General features: G+C 45.9%; 1 protein-coding gene across 1 annotated transcript; it reads right to left on the reverse strand.

The window, feature by feature from the left end:
- Nucleotides 1-1,605: 1,605 nt before the first annotated feature.
- On the reverse strand, nt 1,606-3,592 carry LOC117148100 (probable cytochrome P450 6t1). The gene has a single exon (XM_033315316.1). It carries the CDS (start codon nt 3,493-3,495, stop codon nt 1,906-1,908), a length of 1,590 nt encoding a protein of 529 aa, XP_033171207.1. The 5' UTR covers nt 3,496-3,592; the 3' UTR covers nt 1,606-1,905.
- Nucleotides 3,593-11,829: the final 8,237 nt, after the last annotated feature.

Below are 11,829 nucleotides of genomic sequence, written 5' to 3' on the forward strand. Positions count from 1 at the left end.
ATGTCAAGTTGAAATCGGGCAACCAATGCCACGGAGGAGGCGCAATGCAATTCGCATTGACTGCCAACCGGGGAGCAATCTGCTCCTTTGATTTTAAGTTGCCCATTTGCCATAAAAAATGAATGCCTGCCGCGTCCACGCCTCCGCAAATCTGCTCCGCCTTCTAGATCTCTGGGTTCCTGGGTTTTTGGGTTTCTGGTTCCGGGGGAGTTATGGTCGTTCACCGGACTTAGTGGCTGGGGTGGGGGCCTTTTTGAAGGTTTTTAATTGAAAACAAACAAGGCTTAAGCCAACTTTGGATCTCGGGGCCACCTTTGACCCACAGCCACCTCGCAGATTGTTTGCATGCGTGTCGCTGACGTTGACAGTTGTTGGTCGGGGCGGAGGACTCGGATTTCGGGGGAGACTTCAGTTGGAGGCGTTAAGGGTTACTGCTGGGGGCGGCATATCTGCAGACAGTGGGAGCTTGCGGGTTGCCCAAAGTGGCCATCGAAAGTGAAATGTGAGCTGCGCACTCCACTGCCAAGGTGGCTTAGTTTTGTGGGGAGAGGGGGGGGGGGGGGGGGGTGGGGGGGGTTGATTCTGGGGGCCGTTTGAGAGGTTCCGGAGCGGAGCATAAAAGTGAAAAACAATTGAACCCTTGGGCGAAATTGGTTTTGACAATGTAAATAAATAAAACACAAGCATAAATATTTACTGCTGACGGCAGTTTCGTTAAGGGCTTAGGCTGCCAGTGCTTTTGGTGTTGTGTTGGGAAGGAGGGGGAGGGGGAGGGGGAGGAGGGAGGTCGGAGGGTCCGGGCCTTCCAGGGGCGTTCAGGGGGTCGGAAATGAGAGGCGAAGCCAGCGTAAGCACGGAGATTACAGGGGCTCAGTAAAGTAAATTTTCGAATGGGTTTCCACCAGAGTTCGGGGCGGGGCTGTTGTCAAAAGGATTTGCAGCTCATTTCATTCCCAGGACCCCACAAGCCGAACCCTTTGGCCTTGCTAACCCGAGTGCTAATATTTGATTGTGCTGTCGGGTCAATGGGCAACACAAATTTAAAACGCAACTGGGCAAAGGCAGAGGTGAATGCCTGAAGGTTTCGGCATTTATGCAACTCCGTATTCGAGACTTTTGCGATTAGTGAGCTGCCAGAGTTACCTGCTTTGTGCGGCTCCAGCTTCTTGCAACAGGTGGCTCCTCGATGGTCAAGGATTCGGAGAGGGCTCCTAGTGGTCCGGCTCCGGCTCCTTTGTTCTCGCACAGATCAGCTCACAGTTAGCCAACATTTAGGCTCCAATTTGTGTGTAATTAATGCTCGACCAAAAGCCGATGTCGAGAACAGTCAGTCCTGGACGAGAGCATGGCTTAATTGTTCGGCTGGTGGAGGTGCCAGGCCGGGTCATCTTTTGTCGGTATTACATCTTTATTAACCAGACACATTTACGAGGATTGGCAACGGCCAGGACCCTTGCAATTAATGCAGACTAATTGCCAGATTGATTTCCAACTTCCATTTTCCCCCTTTTCAATTATGCAAATGGTATGCTCGTTGGGTAAGCTATGTATCTGTTTCACGTGCACAGATTGTTTGCCGTACGGGTGGCACTATTCAAATGTGAATTGGAATTGACATTAATGTATTCACTGTTCCATTATTTAAAAATTCACCTGCTAATAAGTATGGTATATAGAAACATGCACGATAACTGTAGCTCTTATAGAATACATAATATAGTGAAACAATGCGCATAAAACAATGTAAATACATATTTTTGAAAGGCCACTTGATATTCCCGGAAAAATGCCCTTAAATTTAAACTTGCCTAAAGAGTGGTTTACTTTTTAGGAATTTCTAAGGTGCATGTTCAACAGCAATTGTCCAGCTAAAGCTGACCTAATATAACTATCACTGGATGTAATTCAAAGAGAATCCCTAACAAAACGTAGGAAGGCCCCATTGTGAGCAGTGAGGACAAAGGCTTTGGGATCGAACCTCATTTCTGGTAGCGTCCTCCCGCAGAGCTCCACCCGAAAGTGCTTCAGGATGTGCAGCAGTCCAACTTTGATCTCCAACTGCCCCAAAAGAGTCCCGATGCAACCTCTTGGTCCTGCGCCAAAGGGCAAATAGGTCATGGGATGGTGCTGTTGCCGTTGCTCCGCTGAGAAGCGCTCCGGGTCGAAGACTTCGGGATTTGGCCAGTACTGTGCATCACGATGGAGTCCCAACACCGATATGTAGACAGGGGTGCCCGCACGCAGTTTGAATGGCGATCCACCGTTCCAAGGCGAGAGATCATAGCCCGTTCGGGAATTGCAGCATCGGTCCAGGAAAGCTGTGGGCGGATAAAGTCGCAAGACCTCATCAACTACCTGTCGCAGGTAAGCCAATCCGGTGACGGCGTCGCAGCTCAGTTGCCGATCTTGGCTAGACTGCAGGGCAGCCCGTAGCTCCGTCCGCAGGCGGTTCTGAATCGTGGTGTTCTTGGCCAGCTCGTACAGCGCAAACGTTATGGTGGACGACGAGGTGTCGAAGCCGGCCAAAAGCAGAAAAGCTGCCTGGGCTGCGAAGAAATCTGGCCGATGGATTATGCTTTCCGCCGACTCCGAACGCTTCAGCTGCAAGAATATATCGATCAAATCGTGGCGATTCTCCCCACTTTCCGCGCGCTGGGAAAGAACGTAGTCCATGGACTTGCGCATAAACCGCTCATACTCTTCGGAGTAAAGATGGGTGCGAACCCTGTGCGCTAGTCGCGGAAAGAAGAACATGGTGAAGAGGTGTAGGAGGCGCTTTGGCCTGGGGTCATTGACCTCAATGCACATACGTCGAAACTCTGCCTCGGGATTTTCCAGACTGTGCGCCTCTATGCCAAAGGCCAGTGATGCAATGATGTCCGTAGTGAAGAGGGCACACAACTGCTTGACCTCCAGCTCCATGCTATCTCTGCCGCTTAGCTTTTGCTCCATGTGCTCCTCGAGCTTCTGTCCAATGTTTTCCAACAGCCCGTACATATGGCGCACCTTTCCGGCAGCAAAGAAGGGCGCAAAGATCTTGTGCGTCTCCCGCCAAGTCTCGTATTTGGAAAAGAAAAGGTTCTGCGAACCCATTGTGTCACAAGTGGGATCAGTCGTCTCAAAGCGGCTCGAGAACTGAGCGAAGTCTTCCACCATAATGCGCTTGATCAGAGCCGGATCTCGGAGAAGCAGTGCGTGGTTGTGCAGCACGTGGATTCCCACGAAGGCGCGGCCGGCAGCCTCCTTACTCTCGTACAACTCGCGAAACTGATCGCCAAAGCAGCAGGCTCCACGCAAAAGGTTCCACACATTCCCCACAAAGGGGGCAGCCGGAACAGAGGGGACGCCCAGACGTCGCCAGTGCCCGAAGTGTAGAAGTTGCCACAGCCAAACGATTGTTACGACAAGTAGACATCCACCGCTCACGACAACGGGGAGCAGAACGAGGAATCCAACGGCAAGAGTGGCCGCAATAAGTGCAAAAACAACGATCATGGTTACTTGGAGAGTGTCCGGCCAGAACTGCACCCGCGGTTGGTGCACAGTGACTATATGTATGCACCAGCTTAATTGATTGTTCGTCGCTATCTAATCGCTTATCTTATCTTAAGTGCCTATTTAACGGCAGCCGCCTGCACTCATAGAAAAGCTTTTCAGTATTTTAGAAAATTGTGGTCATAGAAAAGCTTTTCAGTATTTTAGAAAATCGCTTTTGTAGGAAACATTTGCCATACATATAGTTGTTTTCATGATTTAAGTTGGAGTTTTTTTGAATTTTTTGGTAATTAACTTGGCCCACATTTAAAAATAAAAACTATGTCTTAACTCTCGAAAATACACATAAAAAAAGAGCAATATTATGTTCAGTGATTTGGTGTTCATTTTTCTAAAATTGGTTCAAGTTGATAATGGGTCCTTCTTTAGAAATTTCTCTATATTATTGTTGTTTTAGGGTGATTTTAGTTAAGCATTTTTATAAGTGTAGATTCATCGGCGGCACATCGATTATTGCCGATCCCGCCGTCACACCACAAATGCTTAGTAACGCAGTAATCCGATCGCACCAATGCGAGTTCATCGATAATATGTAAGTTTAAAAATAGAATACATCAATATTCTCTATCTGAAAGTTAGAAGAGAATATGATGAACTATTTTTTGTATACTAGATCTATTTTTCATTTTCCGTATCAAAACATCAATCGATTCAATCTGTCCGTATGCGTGTCCGTCCGTATAAACGTGGACACAAATCAATTTTTATATGCATGTACTTAAATCACAATTGATACTATCTATGTATGTTCATTCTAAAGAGGCCGAGTTACTCAAATCGGGAATTTCGTAGCAAACACATTTATGAAATAGTAAAAAAATGTCATCCTTTGTGCACAGGAATTTGATAGCCTAATCGATGGAAATCGATGGACACTTCCAACAACATTACCATATTAAACAGCATCGGCAATTAGATACATTGTGGCTCAAGAGGAACCCAGACAGGTTCAACTGCCACTTGCGAGTCAATCGAAAGGCGATTGCAATAAAACTGCCACCACCACCAACTGCCATCCGAATGGCCAACATCTCGCGGCTCGGGGGCAGGGAAAGTGGGCTTGAGCTGCATTAATTTTACATTACTATTATCACATGAGTGGGGGCGACTGCTACTCGGCCATAATAATTTTCCGCGTAATTTATTTGAGCGCCATAATATCATATTTCACGCTGGGCGCGGGGAAATGGGAGTTTTTGGAGCGACTTCCGTTGAATAATTTAAGCGCGCACATGTGCGCATCGAGGTGCTGGCTGGAGTGGATTTTGGTGGGGGGAATGGTTTGGGCACATTAAAATAGGCGGAAGACGATTATCAGACAGTTTGCACACAATGTCGTCGGTGGCGAAGTTGCTGCCAGGATACTGGAGTCCCGGAGTTCCGGAGACCTGGAGTCCCAGAGTCCTGGAGTGCTCGACCCAGAAACCAGAAACCCGAAAGCGGTTCACATTTATTGCCAAAATTAAATGACAATGTATGTATATGTAGCTGAAGAAGGCAAAGATGGGGCCGCGGCGTCAAGTTTGTTGTAACTGGAGGTAGATGTGGATGGAGTACAGGGAAAAGGGCAGATAACTCCGCTTTCTCCAGCGCATGCATACATGCTCGTACACGTCGGAGTATTTGGTGGGGCCAAGTAATTTTTCATCGAGTTTTACACAATTTTTGGGAGCGCTTGCCCCGAGTTCCAGTTTCTACGCGTGGCATCAGTCCAAGTGTAAAGGAATTTTAACGCTCACTGACGCAGTTCTGGCAGATTGTTTGGCTTAACTGTGGCGCGAAGTGCCACCCACTCTGCCAGCAAAGTGGGCGCCCGGATGGTGGGCGGTGGTGCAGGTGGTGCGGCCGCTTTTGTTGAACTTTTGCGTAAGATTGCGCAGTAAATTGTCGAAAATTAATTTTCATGTTGAAAAGCTGCAAATTGCAGGGAAAGCGGCAAGAAAGAGATATGGCGGTGGGTTGGCTGCCTGCTTGGGTGGTTGCTTCCTTGGGTGGTGCGTACGTGTGGTGGGCGGGATGGCGTTTGAGTGGTTGTGGAGTTGGCGAAAAACTCAAGAATAAGGTTTGTCAATTAATTTCTTGAATGGTTTGCCTAATTGAAATTTTATGGCTTTTGTGTTTCCTTGTCTGCTTTCGCCAGCACACACGAACTCGATGGGCGGTGGGTGGTGGGTGGTATCTAGTGGGCGGGGCATTCCTTTGACAACAATTCATTAAGCTTTTGCGATTCTAAGTGGAAAATAACGCTTAAGGTACACGAGAGTTTTAACAATTTGGTTATTTTGATCAGTGTTCTAAATGTATGTAGCACTTACCTAGTGCTAAACGAGAGATAACACTACAGTCGAGTAACTCGACCATTAGATACCCATTAATACTCAGTTAATGGGTATTGAGATTGAGATGGATATCAAATAGGTTGTATCCATATAAGGCTAGGTCGAACTCTGACCACCTCAGTGCACTGTAATACAGCTATCTATCTACATGTATGTATATATGTATATCTACATTTTGACATAACTAACTCAATTTACCCTACACCTCTAGTGTCATGTTCTTGAATTGTATTAGTGTTCTTTCGAATGTTTGAAATGGGATAGCAGCGCACTTTTTTCGCACTTGAATAGTGTCAGGACACATTGTATTTATTTCACTGAACTCTTATTTCTAATTACGCAAGCAGAATAACAAACAAAAAACGCGCTCAAACGCCACGTTGGGTCATGTCAAATACGAGAAGCACTGAATAATCATATCAGAAATCCCAGCTTGCAGTGTAATTCAATTAGAGTTCATTAAAATGATTACATAATAAATTATTACCCATGACTGACTGCGGTATGTCCATTTCCACCCCACCCATGCGATTTAAAGCGCGGTTGGTCGGGGATCTGGGATCATCGGGGGAAACATACGGCTTTGCCGCGAATGATTTACTTTTAATTTGATTCGGCCGAGTATTATGAAATAAATGCACTCTTAACGGATGATAATGCGCTCGGACATTTTGAGCCGTCACTTTTCCACAAATGGTTTTTGCAAAGTATAATGTATGTATATGCAGGTAAAATTGTAGATAACAATATATTAGTAATAGTTGTTGATATATTTTTCCTTGTCTTAATATACATAAAAGGATAATGTGAGTTGATCCAGCTAAACTGACTATTCATGCAAATGGATTGCAAAAATTGCTATGAACTTAGTAACCAGTGATGTTGGCACAGTCTAAAAATCTATTCTCCGGATTGTGTGTATGTACAGGGTCAAAATGAAGCACCAATTGGCCCATTTATTCGATCTTAGACTGCCTCAATTTCCCACGAACGTGCTGCTTAATTAGCCGTCCATCAAAGAGATCCTCAAGTGGTTGGTCGGGTTAGACCGCTAAAAAACAACCATTAAAACATCAAAAAGGATTATTCGCAGAGTAAAGGGATATCTACGAGTCTACCAAGTACAGCAATAACGTGTATTTATAAGGTTTATTTATTTATATACATAGCTCCATTCGAAAAGTAAGAGATCATACTTAAATCCTTTAAAAGTATACTAGTTAATCTGGACGTGTCCGTCTGTCCCTCTATATGTCCGTATGAACGCCAATATCTCGGAACCTTCAGGAGCTGGAATCTACAATCATTTTGAACCCACTGATGCATCGATCGAATTCTGAAATGCAGCTTTAACATGAAACGAACCTTACTAACATCCAGTCCTCATCCTAGACAGCACTCACGTGGATTCCCGACAAAAGGTGAGAGCAGAAGGGACTAGGCCGTTGGCGCTGGAGCCCTGCATTCAGTGGCGTTCCTCGTTGGATTTCCCTTTAATTTTCCCAGGACATTGCACACCTGCCCTCCGCCCTCCGCCCGCCCGAGCTTAGAGGTGACACGACGAGCCCGCGACGCGTTTGTTAATTACAATTATGATAATGAATCATTCAAAAGGCTAATTAGTATGGTAAAAATGTTGACTGCCACAAGGACGTTGAATTTGCGAGCGGTGTTTTCAGCTTTTCCTTCTTCAAGTGCTCCACTCTGGCGGTGTCCTTGTTCTCTATGGATAAAGAATTTGCGGCACACAAGGTGCGGCAGAATATTTAAACACACGTTTGGGTAAGCAACTTAACGTATGTACTTTATGTGTACTATTATCCCATTATAGCAAATGACTCGGCTAAGTCATTTCACTAATCCTGACAATAGGGATTTTGCGATCCTTGTGATTGTCTGTGCTGAAATGGCTGGCTGCATTCAAGTTGGCTGCTGCTAATGAAGCATTATTTAAATCAAAATCGAAACCACGCTTGTGTTGACATTTCGGTTGCACCCTGTTTGCTGGCCACATGCACACATCAATGGTATTGCAATTACAAAAATATTAAGTGACGGCGAACGAGGCGTCAGCTATTCATTTAATTATGAAATTTACAAATGTCACACGAGCTTATTTCAGTGTGCATTTGCGGTCTGTCCGGTGTAATTGAAATTAATTTTAGACATTTGCGCATTTGTTTAACTATAATTGGTAGGAGCATCTATACTTTTACACATTTTAATGTGCTTTGGTTTCTTTGAAAAAAAGGCACCGGTTTTTCAGTTGTTTAAGTTGAAATCAAGTTAAGGGGATATGACAGAATTTGCAGGACTGGAAGTACACACTATTGTTTTGAACTTGCATCTCCATTTGGCCAATTAAGTCGTGGCCTAATCTGCTCGATGTCAGGCCCCTTAAACCTTATGCCTTACAATCGACATCCGAATCCGTTGACTTTTTAATCGATTTAGGAGTCACGCCGACAGCCGGCAGCCAACGGATCCTGCAGCCGACACATGAATTAGCCTGACAATGGGCGATGGCGATAACAGGATGTCGGGGAAAAGGAGCAGAAGTTGGAGAAAAGCGCGGAGAAGGAAGTGGAGCCATCGCTGGATTTTTCAGATTTTCAGAAAAATTCACCTCCCCTGCCAACAAGTTGTAGATTTTCATTTCGATTCCGATTTGCGTGCAGCTCAGCTCCTTCAGGCCACAAATTGCCGTACCATTTGCATATGGCTGGCGGCGGGGGGGTTGCAGAATGGGTGGAAAATTGTGGTACCAGCATTCGATGCCTGTGCGCGACATACACTCAAATGAAATCGATAAACAGTTTGGCATTTAATAAAATCAACCAACATCAACCCGCTCCGATTTCCCTCCGCTTTCCTTTTCTTCTTCTTTCTCCGCACTTTTCCGCGCATTTTCAATGCACAAAAGTTGCCACTCCCCCCGCAGCAGCCAGCACTTAATTACTTCAGGTCGTCGTAGTCGAGTAGTTGAGTATTAATTGCCCGAACTTCTCGGATCACGACCATCGACAAGGGAGGGGCCTCTTGATTTATCGTGCGTTGACGGCTGCCTCGTTTTTTAATCCCTCTGATTATTCACCATTCTCCATTCTGCTCTGCCACCACTTCAATCTGTTTAAACAGGCGACCGAGAAAAAGGGTGACAACCCTGTCTAGATACGAAGTAGTTGTTGGCTTACACCTTGAAAAGCAAGAAGAACTTTTAACCACATTGAACATAGAAAGATATTACATATATTGGTATTGACCTTATCGACCTTTTAATAGTTTGTAAAACATTGTATATCGCACATGAATATTTAGCTAGTTTCTTCTTTGGTTTCTAAATCAGCGCATCAAATAAATATAATATATATAAATAAATATAATAAAATACTGGAATAACATAGCGAATCTATAAATAGAGAAATCATTTAATTGAAACGTATTTTCCCACATTTTATCAAGGTCAAATTTTTTTTTTTTAATGGGGAAATTTGTCATACAATATTATTATAAAGATAAAGATAATTTACGTACCCATTCCGAATTCCCATTCCTGGATGGTAATGCGATCAAATTTGATGCTTATAGGCTTCTTGGAGAAGCTGAAGCAAGTTGCGGTATGAATTTCTCGCAGTGCCGAAACCGCTCCGCCGACCACTGCAATCTCAATTCCATCTGTCTGGCCTGCAGACCTTTGGCTAACTCGCATTAAATTCGTACGAGTTTCAACATTTAGCATATTAAGCGGGCACGGGTTACCTAGCCGTAACCGGCTCACAGCAGACTGGACTCGCCGGACAGCGGGGCCTGGACTACGGACAGCGGACAGCGGACAGCGGACTGCGGACTCCGGGCTGAGGACTCCGGCTCGAGTCCGGAGTAAAGCTGGTCGTCTCGCTGTCGTGCTCTGCCGGATACGGGTGCGTGTGTCTGTGTCTGTGTGGGCCAGTGGACAAGCGGATGTTGTGCGATGCTGTTTATGCCTTTTACATTTTCCGCCGTAATGAATTCAACGTAACAGCAGCCGGGAACGGAGAACGAAGGGCGGTGAGGAAGGGGGGCGGGAGGGAGGAGAGGTACGGCAGCACACTGTGAAATTTCTAACTTCCGCTTTTTGCAAAGTTGACAACATGTCTGTCCAGCTGTCCAGCTGTCCGGCTGTCCGTTGTCCGGCTGTCTGGCTGTCCGGCTGTCCGGCTCTCCAGGTCTTCAGCGGCACAGCATCATATGCGTCTTGCCCACATGTCGGCCTTGTGTGTCCTTAAAGTTGGTTTAGAGTCCTGACCCATTAGTGCGCGGCTTAATGTGTCCGACGTACCTAGGGCTCATTTTGGCTGTAATTCCGACTGCAAAGAGAAAACTTTAAGTCTTTTGAGCACATAAAAACGAATCAAGCAGTGCAATTAATATATATATCGATATCAACAGGATTGTATACCACTGGGTTATGCCGCATTATACGGTAACAAAAAATACGTAATAGGATAACCCTAGTAAATCGTTTCATTACATACATGTCACAGATGGGCATTGAAGGAACTGAAAGCTAGTGAAGAAATGTCCTGAAACCAAATCACATGGTAGGAAGCACTTAATTTCTCTCCAATACATATATATCAGCCCCCAATTATTGGGGCTGAAATCGTCAATCCGAGAAGGATGCCTTGTATAGGGGATTCGTTTTCATTATCGTCTCCCTCGCCAAGATGGCAAGGTGAAAGTATTTTCAGCGCTGCGGCTGGAGGAGCTGGCAGTTTAAAGCAGAATTGCACGGACTTCCTCGGGTTAACATGATAAAGTGTCGCCGCAGTGCCACCCAGAAGAAGGGACGACCGTGTGGCTCTGTGTCCTGCGCCAGGACTCCCCTTCCCCTTCCCGGATCTGGGCCATAATTCCAGTGCATTGTGTGCACGGCATGTCCGCATCCGCCAGAGCCGCAACAATGCAAAAAAATCAGAGGCAGCAAGAGCAACATTAAAAATTAATGCAAAAGAGCAGAGCCTCAGTGCATGGATATATGTATGTATATATGAAGAAAGAGGCGCGAAAATTAATCGAATGTCAAGTCAACACATCCTAGCAGCGGAAGTTAGATCTCAAGGAAACATCGCAGTCAGATTATTTACAGCAACAGCGGGAAACCCACAAGTAGCAGCATCAGCAGTTGCACCTGCAACACGAATGTCAGTCTTGCAGTAACAACGCTTGCAACACAAATTAGGACACTGAAGCGGCAAAGCCAGCAACGTAAGCAACATAAGCAACATGAGCAACATGAGCAACATGAGCAACAACTGCTGCAACACGGGCAGAAATCAGCAGTATCAGCAACAGGGGGCGCCACTCCACCAAACACATAGGCAACTGGGGCAACAGGATCGCGGGCAACGGCTGCAGCAATCAGCATGCATAAGCCATGGCAGCGCCAGCAACATCCATCGCTGGCATGAAAAGAAAATATTAAAATAAATTTGAATAAAAATGTCTGCAAAGATTAAATCGCCATTGCCATGGGCCGCCGTCGTCTGCAATTCCCAGACGTTGTACGTAACCCTCCCCCTTTGACCGACTCGAATTGCAACTGCTCGTTTGGCTTATTGTTGCCGCTCTTGGCCAGTGCTCGCTGGCCTGGCACAAATAATACGTATCCGTTGCGGATTTCGCTCTACCCAGACAGAGCATCCTCGTGCCCAATCCCCCTTGTCATCGCCATCGCCCTCGCCCTCGTCCTCGTCGTCGTCCTTTGGCAACTTCTTAATTTGTTTATTTGTGGCCCTTGCCCTTCCCGCATCGCTTTCACCTTTAAACAATTCCATTTACATGCGGCGACAAATTTCAGTTTTATTACTTTCGTTGTCAACTTTCCTTCGCGACCGCTCTTTGGGTCACCTCATCGCCACGTCGGGGCCACCCACTTGTCGGAATTTTCCAGAAA

Source organism: Drosophila mauritiana, chromosome X, assembly GCF_004382145.1.
Source record: "Drosophila mauritiana strain mau12 chromosome X, ASM438214v1, whole genome shotgun sequence".
Lineage (NCBI taxonomy): Eukaryota > Metazoa > Arthropoda > Insecta > Diptera > Drosophilidae > Drosophila > Drosophila mauritiana.